The following is a 15191-nucleotide window of genomic DNA, read 5'->3' on the forward strand; positions in this document are numbered from 1 at the left end:
AGGAATACATACAAAACTAAATCCTTATGTATAGCCGTGCTGTTACTAAAGGAATACATACAAAACTAAATCCTTATGTATAGCCGTGCTGTTACTAAAGGAATACATACAAAACTAAATCCTTATGTATAGCCGTGCTGTTACTAAAGGAATACATACAAAACTAAATCCTTATGTATAGCCGTGCTGTTACTAAAGGAATACATACAAAACTAAATCCTTATGTATAGCCGTGCTGTTACTAAAGGAATACATACAAAACTAAATCCGACTGCACGACCTCATTCCTTTAGCACAGTCTCACCCTCTCTGTAATAAAGTGCCCCACAAGCTAGCCCCACCCAGGTCTAACACACCCATCTCTCTGCAGTATATGCTCAGCTTCTCATCTTTCAACCTCTCACACACGGACTGCTCTTTTCTGGGACACCCTTCAGCTCTTGTCACTCACTCTGAAACCCTCTTTGCCAGCACAGGCCTGTAGTCCCAGGTGCCTGTGAGGCAGAAGCAGAATTTTGAATTCAAGGATAGTCTACATAGCAAATGCAGGGCCAACCTAGCAACTGAATGTGACCCTATCTCATAAAACCACAACCAAAACCAACTGGACACATAATTGCCAATGAAAAAGTTTAAGCTTAAACATAAACCTAAAATCATATACCAGATTTATATGCTGATACTTGTGAAAAATGCCAAAGACCCAAATGCTTTCATGAAATACTGTGTGTCTGAGTCAGAAGACTACAGAGGAAAGATACTCACTCACTCCAAACCAGTATAAAGACTCAACATAAGGCCTATCACAACCTTGTCATGCTCTACACAGACACAGGCTTATCCCATAAGAAATAAATGAGGCTACCTAGTTTCAACACTTACTATGTTGTAGCCATAGGAACCCAGAGAGTGAGGTTAGGGAAAGATGGGGCATATGCACATCAATGGAACAGGTAAGACAAATACAGGTAGGCATAAAAACGATACTAACCGGCTTGTCTCCTGAAACAAGTGTGCCCCTGCTACACACGGAAGAAAGAACTGCCTATTCAACAGCAGTTGTGAGAAAGCTCAGTATTCACTTATCAACAAGTTAAATCAGATCTTTTCCTCCCACAAAAGTGAATTCAAAATGGATTCAAGACCTCAGACCTACAACTATAAAAACACTAGAGAGAAACCCAAAAGAAATTCTTAGAGATCTAGGAATAGACAAGGGCTTCCTCAACAGCACTGCAGCCCAGCAAGACAAATAACAGCAGGAACCAACAGAGAGCACTGCATGAGGAAAACAGCTTCGCCACAGCAGAGGTCACGGCTGGGGAAAGACACACCCAACAGACCTGGATAAAATCTTTGCCAGTTAAACATCTGACAAAGGATTACTATCTATAATGACATCTAAAAAATTCAACCCCAAAAATACCCCATCAATATATAGATGAATTAACTGAACAGACAGTTCTCAAAATACATGCAACTTAGCCACTAAGTGCATGTAATAAAAGTCAACATCCTTAGCCAGCAGGCATATGCCTTTAATCCCAGCACTTGGGAGGCAGAAGTAGGCAAATCTCTGTGAGTTCAAGACCAGCCTGGTCTACAAGAGCAAGTTCCAGAACAGCCTTCAAAGCCACAAAGAAACCCTGTCTTGAAAAACAAACACAAACTACATGGGAATTTTTCTCTCCTGAGTCAAAATAGGTACAATTAAGAAAACAACAAATTGGTACAGGAGATGGCTTCCTGAACATAACATCAGTAGCACAGACACTGAGATGACAATTAACAAATGGGACCTCCTGAAACTAAGAAGCTTCTGTAAAGCAAAGGACACAGTCAGCAAGACAAAAAGGCAGCCCACATAATGGGAAAAGATATTCACTAACCCCTCATCTGACAGATGACTGATCTCCAAAATTTACAAAGAACTCAAGAAGCAAGGTCCAAAACACCCAAAGAGCCAATTTAAAAGTGGGGTACAGAACTAAATAGAGAATTCTCAATAGGGGAGTCTAAAATGGCTGAAAGACACTTAAGAAAATGTTCAACATCCTTAGCCATCAGGGAAATGCAAATCAAAACAACTCTAAAATACCATCTTACTCCTGTCAGAATGGCTAAAATCAAAAACAGTGAAGACAATTTATGCTGGAGAGGGGAACACTCCTCCACTGCTGGTGGGAGTGCCAACTCGTACACGCACTTTGGAAATCAGTATGGAGATTCCTCAGGAAAATGTGAATCAGTCTACCACAAGACCCAGCAATTCCACTCTTAGGCATATATCCAAAAGATGCAAATTCACACAACAAGGACATCTGTTCCTCTACGTTCATAGCAGCATTATTTGTAATATCCAGAACCTGTAAGCAACCTAGATGCCCCTCAACTGAAGAGTGAATAGAGAAAATGTGGTACATTTACACAATGGAGTACTATTCAGCGGGAAAAAAAAAACCAATAGAATCTTGAAATTCACAGGCAAATGGATGGCACTAGAAGAAACCATCCTGAGTGAGGTAACCCAGTCACAAAAAGACAAATATGGTATGTACTCATTCATATGTGGATTTTAGACATGGATCAGGATAGTTCCGGTCTGCAATTCCACTGACAGAGAGTCTGGGAAACAGGAAAGAGCCTAAGAGAGATATGCATGGTACCCCAGAGAAGAAGAATGAGGCAAGATTTCCTGAACAAATTGGGAACAAGGCGGGAGGTATGTGGGGGGGGGGGGAGCTGGGAAGAAGAGAGGGGGAGAAGAGGAGGAGAGAGTAGGTCATGGGGGAACAGGAAGGTTGAGTGGGGGGTAGAATAGGGGGAGAACAGGATGAGAGGTTTGAAGAGAGATCTGGCACCAGTGAGACCTCTAGCGATCTACAAGGATGACACCAACTGGCAAGCTAAGCAATAGTGTAGAGACCACCTTAAATGCCCATTCCTGATAATGAACTTGACGTCTATAACCATCCTGGAGCCTTCATCCAGTGACTGATGGAAGCAGGGGCAAACACCCACAGTTAAACACTGAACTGAACCCATGGAACCCAGTGACAGAGAGAGAGGAGCGATGAGCAAATTGGCAAAAAATGGGCTGGCAAAACCAGCAGAGACAGCTGATCTGAACAGGGGAGAGATCTTAGACCCCAGACCGACAGCTGGGAGGCCAGCATGGGACTGATCCAGACCCCCTGAGTGTGAGAGTCAGTGAGGAGGCCTGGGCAACCTATGGGGCCCTGGGCAGTAGATCAGTATTTATCCTTGGCATACAAATGAACCTTGTGTGTCCATAACACAAAGAGGGATGATCTCTCAGCCTGGACCCTGCCCTGAGTGAAATGACAGACTCTAGATATCCCCTTATGTGGAACGAAGTGGGGATAGGGCGGGAGGCTGGGGGGGATGGATGGTGAGGAGGTGTGGAAGGAGGGGAGGGAGAGGGAATTGGGATTGACATGTGAAGCAAGCTATTTAAAATTAAAGCCATAAAATAAAATAAATTATATATGATGTATATGCAATATACTGATGTATTCTATTTTGTGATGTAAAATATAAATTTCTGACAAATTTATATAATATATGATATAAAAAAGAAAACATAATACATGCTGTTGAAGAAGTAGGAAAAGAGGAACCTTTGTACTCTGTTGATGGAATAAACTGTGGGAAGCATAGAAATCAGTATGGAAGGTCCTAAAAATTTAAAAATACAACTATCCCGTGTGTGTGTGTGTGTGTGTGTGTGTGTGTGTGTGTGTGTGTGTGTGCGCGCGTGCGTGCTTCAGCCTCTCAAGTGCTAGGGTTATGGGTGTGTCCCTGTAGCCAGCTACATTATTAGTGAAGATTCTATTAAAAAAACAACTTTGTATTACAAACACACAACAGCAACTTTGAACACCCTTTTCAAGAAAGTACTTAGTATATTTTGTTTGGATTATAACTGTAGAATTCTAGCAAAAATGGCAGGGCATCTTCCCTTTTGGGGAAATTAAAATGGAAATCATCCAAAGTTTTATCTCTTGAAACATGGAACCATGCATCAGGTCAGAAACAAAAACTTAAAGCAGCTTTGACAACTGGGCATTGACATGAGCTCTCCTCTATTACCTGCCATGTTGTCTAGGATGTCAGAGCCCCAGTCTCCTTGGAACACCGACGCTAAGATGCTATCAAACAAATGCAGCTCCTTCACACCAACGATCTTATCCCGGAACAAGCGCCGGGCTTCATAGGCGACAATTTCCAGCACATAATCTAATGGATGGTTGGAAGATCCTAAGATAGGCAAAAAGTTTCTTTAATTGTAGTAAGTCTTAAATTATTTTCAAGAGGTCTGTTTAATATAACGTTTTGAAATAAATATGCAGTGAGGATCTACATACCATAATTTTGGCAGCAGGTAAACAAAAGAAATGGGAAAAAAGTTAATAATCATTCTTTTAATAAAGTGGCATGTTTTAAACACTATAGTTATTCAATAAAATTATCATTTCAAAACTGCATAATAATATTTGTTTGGCACTGAGCCGAACTCCTGGAATCCAGTTGCACAGAGGAAGGAGTGATAAGCAAGGGGGTCAAGACCAGGATGGAGAAACTCATAGAAACAGCTGATAAAGGGGGGTGGCCCCCAGACTGATGGCTGAGAGGCCAGCATAGGACCTGTTTCAGACCCACTGGACGCGGGTGTCAGTCAGGAGGCCTGGGCAGCCTATGGGGCCTCTGGTAGTAGATCAGTATTTATCCCTAGTGTACGAATAGACTTTGGGAGCCCATTCCACATAGAGGGATGCTCTCTCAGCCTAGACACATGGGGGAGGGTCTAGGCCCTGCTTCAAATGATGTGATCGACTTTGAAGATTCCCCATAGAAGGCCTCACCCTCCCTGGGGAGCAGAAAGGGGATGAGATAGGGTGCTGGTGGGGGGCAGGGAAGGAGGGGAGGGAGAGGCAACAGGGATTGACATGTAAAACAAGATATTGTTTCTAATTTAAATTGTTTTAAAAAGGAAAAATATAATAATGGTTTGGCCATGAGAGAATATGTTTTATCTTTTCTAACATCAAATTTGTATAGTGATAAACAGGTTGGAAAAAGGAGTACAATAAATTATTACCCTCTTAATAGTAATAAACATAATAGAGCTATTTAAATTTAATGTAATAATAGTCATTTTAAATACTATAGTTAGTTATGATATTGAATGTTCCTATTATGAGTACGACTTACAGCGTAATTACACACATACACACAACCAAAACTCACCCCCTTCCAAGTCATATCTGAACAAGCCGAGAACCCACTGAGTGAGAATGCAGGGTGTAAAGACATAGTGGCTATAGTCGTCAACTGTGAACTTGGCCCGCACCTGAAAGACAAAGCCGTGCAAGCAGCCTGCTTTTAGCTGTTTCATCACCCCACACATTTTCTGCCACTTTCGGCTCGCAGGAAGACCAGTTTCTAGCTGTGGTAAATCTTACTTCAGTAGAACTACACTGCACTTTTTATTTATGGACTTAGTTTTGTGGCAGGGTATCACTATGACCCACACTAGCCTAGAACTCACTTTGTAACTCCTGGCTATCTTCTTGTCTCAAGCATGCAAGGACCGATTCCAGGCATTCCCCATGCCCAGCCACTTACGCACTTTAAAATAGTGCTCCAAGATAGGGTCACAGGCTTCAACAGACTGCCAAAGTCTGTTGTGGAGCAAAGGGGCAGCTTTAGAAACTGTAAATATGCTGACTAACATGATAAACTCACAGTTAAAATTATAAAGAGCCCACAACACTGAATACAGCCACTCAAAAGGTTTTCTAGTGGTGAGAACCAAAATGCTGTAGCTTCAGGAAGCCACTGAAGAAATCAAAGAGCTTAAAGGCTGCCCCACCCCACAGCCAGTCATTACTCTTATTGTTATCTGGACTATTCAATGCATGGATACATTTTTTAAAGCAACCTGCCCGTTCTAACTTACCTCTCCCTGCTTCTACCCAGCCTTTAAGAGCCTCTTTCACAAGCACAGCACACGTACTGCTTCCACCTAACAAAACTTCATCTATGAACACTTGGTGACTTTCTATTGTTTTTTAAGTCAGGTCAAATCTCCTCCCTTCTTAACTACCATGCACAGAGTTATCCAGTCTGTGCTCTGCAGCTATGACTGGGACACGTTGTTCCTGTGCCGTCTTATCATACTACCGTGACAAGAAAGAAAAGCCAGGACTTCAGCACAAAGACCAAGATGAAGCCAGCAGAACTGGAAACTCCGGCACGAACACATGTACCTGTTCATACACCTGCACCATAGAGCCTGCTAAGAGATAAATTTTTGATGAAGAGCCCCAAATAGAATGATTCTTCAGATTTTTGTGCAGAACTGCTTCCAAATATGCTCCATAGATTGTCTGTAACTGCTCTCTTTCTGGGTAACTGAAGGAGGAAAACAAGAGACAAGGAAGATGAAAGAAATCAATATCATAAACTACTATTTTCATATTAAGATATAACAGCACAAGTTTTCAAACTACAGTTCTCTAAGACCCAGATCCCCAGGGCTGCCCAGAGGAGTTAGAACAGACTCAATCCCTACTCTCTCTGCAATGCCCAGATAAATTTCGCAGTGTCTGTTCTCCATCACGGGAAGGCTTTATCGAAGACTATAATCAAACTATTTAAAAACAAAAATTGAAAATCCACTCATCTTCAGAATAAAACAGGATATTTTACTTAAGGAAAGTATTTTGAATTAAATAAAGCCTATACACAGACTAGTAACTCATGTCAGAAGTCTAAGAAAATAAATAACACAAAAATTTGCCTGTTTCTCCCAAGCCAAAATGTATTGCCATGTGAATTAATTGACAACAATAACATCTCAGAAAAAACAATGCCCACGGGTAAAATGTAGTTACTGACAAAGGTTAGTAAGGTGAAAACTCACTAAGGGACAATGCTATGATCACAAGGCTAAGAGACAGTTCAAAGAGCATAGACCTCAGAAGTCCCCCCAGTCCATCCATGATAACAAAGACAGGCAGACGGGATGAGATGGATTTCATCCCAACTCACATGACCAACCCTTTCATCAGATTCTCAACTATTTAATTAAAATTAAATAATATTAGTTTGTGAGACATTTATGTCTAAAATGTACCATTTTTATACATTTAAAGGAAATAAAATACATTAAGAGCCATCTGTACTCCAGTGGTCCCTGTAGTATTATTTGCAACAGCCAAAGATAGATAGATAGATAGATAGATAGATAGATAGATAGATAGATAGATAGATAGACAGACAGATAGGTAAAAGCCCACAATCTAATTATTCACCAATTGATGAGTGAAAATAATGTGGTACATATACAGAAAGAAATGAGTTAGCCCTGTAAATAATGAAACCGAGGCATTTCAAACCATATGGATAGGGCAAAGAAATCATTACGGTAAACAAAATAAACCAATCCCAGAAATACAGGCAAGACATCACATGGTTTCTCTCATAATCTAAGCACACTGCTCTCACACAGGTGAGGACTGGCATCATAAAGAGGTAGGCAGGGGGGAGAGGGGAGAGGCGAGGATGAGACGAAGCTGCATCTGGACAGTGGCGGGAAAGTCTAGTGTGGAGTGGACATATCACACAGTTAAAGGAAGGGATTCTGTAGGGCCGGGACGCAGCTCCCAAAGGAAACACTTGACTATTATGAGTAATCTCCATTACTACAAAAAGAAAGAACTTTGAGTGTTTTCATCACAGTGATAAATATATGTTTAAACTGGCTCAAGCATTATGCATTAGATAACGTGTCAGAACATTACATAACACATCCACAGGCACTATATTATGCTGTCTTAACTAAAAAATACAGACTTAAAGCTTTAGGGGTACAGACACACAGAGTTCTATAGAAGACCTTACATACTCTAAACCATGGTCAAGTTTGGGAAAATCTATCAGATTAACCATTTTACTTTCTATATTTTGAAGTACTCTTGGTGAGTATCTTGAATAAAATATAAACAAACAAAAACTGTTACTAAGATACATACTCTACGGCACAAAGACGAACAATAGACGTAAACCTGGTGGTCAGCTTGTGCCTCCCCAGTCTTCCTCCAGCTGACATGGAAGCCACAATCTGAATATTCTCCAGACCAACCCATTCCAAATTTTCATCATAAAATCCTTGATATGTCAGCACCTATATGAAAACAGATGTTCATAAATAGGTTACACTTTAGATTCCTCAAATCATATTCCCATCCTGCACTGGTTACTTGTCTCCTGGCCCTGACAACTAACCTGATAAAACCCAGAAGGGCAGCAGGAGTCAGGAAACAGTAACGAACTCTGCTGCCCAGATCCCTGCTCCATTTGACTTAGGCAGGTTCCAGTAGAATGAATGGTGCAGCCCACATGGAGGGTGGGTCTTAATTAACCACCTTAATTAACCAACTCTAGAAAACCCTCACCCACATACCAAGAGTGTTTTTGTAACGGTGATTACAAATCTTGACAATCTGACCATCAAGATTAACCATAATATAGTGTTATCTAAATTTTTAAATTATTTCCAAGTGCAGCCATTACACTTTACCTGACTCAGTAATTGAAGACTGAAACATTTTAAATTTTTACATCACTGAAAACTGGTATTGTTCTACCCTGTATTCAATTCCTCTTCCTATAAAATGGTTTCACTCCATTAAACAGTAAAAACCCAAGTACTATTATAAATCTGTTAGCAATTATTAAAAAAGAAAGCCAGGAGGAGTCAGGACATAATAAGGAAAATATTTTATACTTTGCCATACTATATTATCATATTCTACAGCTGCACAGTCCATATAAACAGAGCAAACACTAAATGTCTAGAGCTTCTTACACGATGTAAGAACATACAGGAAGAACCCTTTCACACTGATTGACAACATGTGATACACACACAACCAAAGACCAAACTGATATAGAAACAGTGACTACTGTCAGAGGCAAGCAGGGCCAAACATGGAGTGAAGACTTGCCCAGTGCCAGCTGCTGATGCCCTGCCTGTTTCAGGTAGGGAGGGTTAGGAGAAGATTTCTAAGTTGGGAATCACTCATCTAGAACAAGACTTAAATATTTCATGAACTTAAACTCTAATGACACGTGCTAGATAAAACTGGTCAAGAGAAGAGAAGCAGATTTTGTATCTATAAGAAAAGCCAACGGACTTGTTGCAATTACAGGCAAACGGCTCAGCTGCTGAGACTTACCTGCTGGAGGAACGCCACTAAAGTGCTGGTCCCCCACTTATCAAGCTTGGGCAGGTTGATGTCTTTCAGGTACAGAACAAGTCTTTCGCAATCTTTTGGTCTGTACACTCGGCCAGTGTTTGTACTGATCACCATGCAAGTCTGGCTGAGCTTCTGCAGAAGATGGCGAGAAGTAGTCTGAGCACTACAGTGCACCGTGGCGATCTCCGTAGAACGCAGCTGAGAGACCGCATACCTGAGCAGCATCCTGCGAGAGACATGCAACATCTCAGGAGAGATGGGGAGGACCACTGTGGGACATCTCAATGGAAAAGGATCCCAACAAAACACTCTGTACACTCTATATGGAACCAATACCTTTTTTCTAAATTATTTCAGATTATGTTGAAAAGGAAAATAATTAATATGATATGGTTTCCATAATCACCAAGGTAATTTTCTAACTTTTAAACTGGGGGAAGGGAATGCATATTTTAAAGTATTCCTAGAATTCTTGCAGACCTCATAAGTTCAGTTTTACAAGGTATAAAATATGTTAGTTTTGTTCCCCCATAATTCATGGAAGGACTTTAATTCCCCCAAGAGTTTTGTTTTGTTAACTACTCTGATACTATAGAATTGTTAAAAATCACTACTCTGCCAACATACATGTAAAACTAATAATTCAGGTTTACTCCTAAAGTATACATGATATGGGCACTAAACACAAGTGGACTGCATTGAGCTAGATATGATTTTTAATAAGAGAGCTGAACTCATTTGACAGAAGCACACAGTAATGTCAAGTGTACATAAGGGATTCAATTTTGTTCTGTGTGTAAAAAATCTTTTAAAGTGTTTTTCTGAGACCACACAACCTGGCAGAGAAAGTGACACTTTTCTTTAGTCATTTTTTCTTAAATAGGAAGTAACAATGAAAAGTATCCTCCATAAAACTCTTAAGTGTTTTTTCAACATAAGAAACAACATGTACTGTTAAGCCCTTGAGGAGGAGATAAATTCATAGTACGCACCTCTGAAAACACGCTTACCCTTTGCCACATCCTTCTGGTCCTACAAGAATAAATGGCTGTTTAGTATCAGAACTCAGCCACGGTCTGAAGTAATCTAGGCCCCGTTGCATGTCGGGAGTCTGGATGACAGGGAGTGCATGGCCACTGCTGAAGTCATCAGCTGTCAGGTTCTCTGGTTTCCTCAGCACGTAGGATGCTAACTGTCCTCGATCAGAATCATAGTAGGTGTCCATAGGTCTGTGAGGATCTGGAGGGGACTCCCGTGCCCAGTTAAAAACCTTGAGAGGATTGTAAAGAGGAGTTTTACATATACCAAACAGTAGATAACTGTTCAGTCCACCAAAGTGAGTATCTCCACAATTCATCACCTTGTTAAAAAAAGTTTGTATACATACTGCTTCTAAGCAAATTTTTAATTAAAATAGTATTTTACCTCAACATGATCTGAAGTAAATTAAAAATATAGATGAAGCTACTAATTTGATAGATATTTATAGATCAAATTTGAAAATATATCAAATTTTTAAAGTCACTCTCACAAAAGATTGTAGACTTCAGGAATGCTAAAGCCCTTTATTTCCAACATTTCCAGAACTGACTTCAATCATACCCACAGCTTTCAATAGGTTATTCTGTTCCTTGATACTAAAGAGTGTTGTTTGTACCCAAGAATGTTTCAGAGTGGTATACAGAAAGGTGCCGAACAGTAACTTGAGAGGCAAGAGGACACAAACAGGATGGAGGGAGGGCACTAACGATGGCCCTGAACAACAGCAAATGGAGCACTGGACTGGTCTTATCTCATTCAAGGTGGTTGTGTGCCACCATGTGGTTGCCGGGAATTGAACTCAGGACTTCTGGAAGAACAGTCAGTGCTCTTAACCGCTAAGCCATCCTTCCAGCCCCTGGACTGGTCTTATGTAGTCACCCAAAGGAAAAAGTCCCTTTGGAGTCTGAGAGAGGGTGAAGGGCACGGGCTGCTCTTCCAGAGGACCCAAGTTCAATTCTCAACATCCACATGGAGGCTCACAATCATCCTAGCTCCAGGTGCAGGGGATCAAACATCGTATTCTGGCCTCCACAGACCCAGACAGGCACATGGCGCACAGACATCCATACACGAAAACATCCACACACATAAAAGAAAAATAAAAAGAAAACAAAAGGCCCTTATATAAAACATGGTTCTAAAAAACTAGCTCAAATACAACCTGACATTATTAGAGAAATAATTAAAAATATTCCACCATTTCTAAGTGCTAACACTATTCTATTCAAAAGAATTATTTCAAAACTGTATTCTTATAAAATTAAAGCTAAATGAAATACTGAAATATATTCATATGGCTAAGTAGATTCAAGCCTAACTAATACTTTTATGCTCCAAACCTTAGTTTACTATAAAATACCACAAAATTTAAGAATGTCAGAAACCCTAAGTTTTGGGGGTTTTTTTGTTGGTTTTTTTTTGTTTTGTTTTGTTTTTTGTTTTGTTTTTACAAGACAGGGTTTCTCTGTATTGTTTTGGAGGCTATCGGTCCAGCCCGGCCTCGAACTCACAGAGATCCGCCTGCCTCTGCCTCCCGAGTGCTGGGATTAAAGGCGTGCGCCACCACCGCCCAGCAGAAACCCTAAGTTTTATACACAGAACCATGTATACACACACAATCATACATGTAGACCCATACAAATACATATGTCCTGTTAGTCTACCAAATGCATAAATTCATAACTTAAAGGCTGCATACCTGAGCTTTGCAACACTGTGTGTTGAGACTTAAGGGTCAGGAAAAGCTGAAGAATGTGGTTGGAAAGAGGCTGAAAAATGTTCCTTACCTCCCTGGTAAATTCCAGACGTGACTTCATGTTCAGATTTCCACCCAGTCCTCGTATAAGATTAATAATAAACTGGTCATGATCTTTGCATCCATGGAGGTGTGACAAACCATTCATCACAGTCCCAACCAAACTTGTTTCTACAACATAGTCGTTCTGTTGATTAAAATTCATGGAACCAGGGCAGGAAAAGTGATTATATATTTTGAGCTTTAAATGCTAGAATTTTCAATAATTACATGACATACATCCTCAGCCTGAAGAACATGCATGTATATTTTTGAAGCTTTAGACAGAGGTAAGGTGAAGTTCACATCTGAAATGCCCACCACACTTTCATGTTTTGAGGCCTGACTCCAATCTATCACATTGCTGAGAAGGCACAATCCTGTTAGAAGAAGTCGGTCCCTAGAGGCAACCCTTTATTCACATTTACATCCGTCTAGCTCTGGCCCGTTTTCTGTTTCCTTTTACCACTGGCATGAGGCACAGTGATTCAAGGAGCCCCAGCCCCCGTAACCACTACCACAACTGCCATCAACTCTACCCTGCTTCCGGGTCATGATGGACTAAGGTTCTGAAACTGTGACCAAAAATCTCTTTCTTGTCTGAACAGGGACCCAAAAGTAATTGCTACAACATACAAACATGACCTATTTCTTTTCCACCTCTCTTCCATCTACTCTAGGATTTAATCATCTTAACCTGTCATATTAAATTTCATACGTAAGTATAGTCTATCTAGTAGTACACCCTTATTCAAACATTCACACCGGTGTTAACATCAGAAAGTTAACAGACCTCAGGAAAACAGCACTGGCAGGCTCTGTACATCTTACTTTAATGAAATAACGCTGTGGTGAAAAGATGTCAGAGGCAGACATCAGGCATCTCTCAGAACCAGAACCACTGCCCATTCACTCATCTTAACAAGCTTGCTCTGCGAACTCACTAAGAGGTGAGACAGGTTTGGTCCCTGCCCTCAGGGACCTTCCAGGAGAGCACAGACAGATACTAGCAAAGGTGCTGAGTGTTAGGATGGAGAGAGGGAGAGAAACATTCGTCAGACTTCTTTTTATAAGGACTGGGAAAAACTAATTAACGTGCAATATATTCATACTCATCTCCATTTCGCCAGCTTTCATCCTCACAAAGGAAGAAAAGCAAACACAAAAGGATGAAAAACTACAGCAAATCCTCAGTTTTTACTTATTTTAATCAATATGAAAAAACTGACCTCTAGATCAGGTTTAGACTGCCATGTGACTTCAAAGAAACTGCTAGTATTTGTTTAATATGTTTGGGTTTTTCATAAAATTAATAACATGGAAGAAAAGCCACATAAAGCTCTTTTTAAATTCATGTATGTATGGGAACACCCTACAATCTTTTGGCCGTGCTAATGGTAAAGCATTCCAACACAGCAGTATCCCGACCATGGTGGTGGACAGTGACCATGTGTTTCCATGGCATCCATGGCCCAGAGACACTCTTCTCTAGGAAGGCATGGTCTTACTAGCTTTCATCTCACTCTCTCAAGTATTAGAATTCCCAAATTTAGATGTCCACGTTTTACATAAGCAAAAGTTTCATATATTACAAATAACTCACTGTGTTTTGTATTTGCGTATTAGCTTAATACTGCATTTAACATGATATAACATGATCTCATAATTTCAGAACCTTCAGTCATTCATGACAAGAAACCACAACAGAGTAATTATGAACAGTAAAATGAGACAAGATAGTTTTTCCACTGAGAGAAAGACATTATAGTAAGCAAGCTTTTTAGGTAAGTTAGGCAAGATTCTATAGATACAAAAATGAAGCCTTCCTAAGACTAATAAAAGTAACGTGAGTGGACAGGAAAGGGACAGCAGTGATGGCATAAACTCTTCATGCTGGTCCCAGTAGAGCGCTACCACAAGGCAGCAAACACAGGCACGATTCCCAATTACACATCCCTCTGACCAGGAAGTACCACGGATTCCCAATTACACATCCCTCTGACCAGGAAGTACCACGGATTCCCAATTACACATCCCTCTGACCAGGAAGTACCACGGATTCCCAATTACACATCCCTCTGACCAGGAAGTACCACGGATTCCCAATTACACATCCCTCTGACCAGGAAGTACCACGGATTCCCAATTACACATCCCTCTGACCAGGAAGTACCACGGATTCCCAATTACACATCCCTCTGACCAGGAAGTACCACGGATTCCCAATTACACATCCCTCTGACCAGGAAGTACCACGGATTCCCAATTACACATCCCTCTGACCAGGAAGTACCACGGATTCCCAATTACACATCCCTCTGACCAGGAAGCACCACGGTCAGCTCACCTGCTTCAGAACCCACTGTAAAGCTTTTGAGAAATAATCTCCAATCCAGTTCTCAAGGTTACTTCTGTATTCAGCAGGCTGACTCCTCAGCCAAGATTTCATCAAAGAGTTAAGATCAGTGTCTTCATCACTACAGGGATTAACACAAACATGCCAGTTATTCAGGAAGAAACTGTCGGCTACCTTCAAACAAACTCCTGCTCCTATAGACACCATTCCACCAAGTATCCATCTGTCAGTACAGAAAGCCAGCACTGGTGACTTCCATGTGTGTGTGTGTGTGTGTGTGTATGTGTGTGTGTGTGTGTGTTTGTGTGTGTGTGTGTCTCGTAACTTCTAAAACTAGTTAGTACATATAACTGAGTTATGTAACATCTAAAACTAATTAGTACTCATTTTTGCTCTTTAAGCTTCTTCTTAGTTCACTGAAAAAGAAAATACTTAGAAAAGAGGTTGTAAGCTGCAAAATGCAAAGGTTAGACTAAAAGACCTATTATACCTGAATTAGTCCTAAACTCTTTTGAATGTGTAACTCTGTCCCTAGGATACGCTACTAGGATTTAAATACCATGGCCAAGTACTTATTAAGTATGTTCACATCTCTGAATTCAATCACAGCATTGAAAATCTTTTTAAAGGAAATCAAGTACTTGCTATTTCTCTTAAAGAAAATAATGGCCAAAATAATTTATATATAATATAACAAACTCAAAATCAATTA

At 40.5% G+C, this 15191-nt stretch overlaps 1 protein-coding gene across 5 annotated transcripts in view; it reads right to left on the bottom strand.

Moving 5' to 3' along the window:
- Positions 1–15191, bottom strand: part of Dync2h1 (dynein cytoplasmic 2 heavy chain 1) — a 221568-nt gene that overhangs the window by 145543 nt on the left and 60834 nt on the right. For 4 of the 5 annotated variants that reach the window (XM_040734717.1, XM_040734714.1, XM_040734716.1 and 1 more), the window contains exons 40-47: positions 14471–14600; positions 12116–12271; positions 10298–10557; positions 9267–9513; positions 8061–8212; positions 6294–6438; positions 5272–5374; positions 4114–4281 (exon numbers count right to left, since the gene is read on the bottom strand). In XM_040734717.1, coding sequence (XP_040590651.1) covers positions 4114–4281; positions 5272–5374; positions 6294–6438; positions 8061–8212; positions 9267–9513; positions 10298–10557; positions 12116–12271; positions 14471–14600 — 1361 coding nt within the window. The remainder of the gene's footprint in view (positions 1–4113; positions 4282–5271; positions 5375–6293; positions 6439–8060; positions 8213–9266; positions 9514–10297; positions 10558–12115; positions 12272–14470; positions 14601–15191) is intronic. The other variant, XM_040734715.1, reaches the window with a different exon arrangement.

Source organism: Mesocricetus auratus, unplaced genomic scaffold (assembly GCF_017639785.1).
Source record: "Mesocricetus auratus isolate SY011 unplaced genomic scaffold, BCM_Maur_2.0 Super-Scaffold_100040, whole genome shotgun sequence".
Taxonomy (NCBI): domain Eukaryota; kingdom Metazoa; phylum Chordata; class Mammalia; order Rodentia; family Cricetidae; genus Mesocricetus; species Mesocricetus auratus.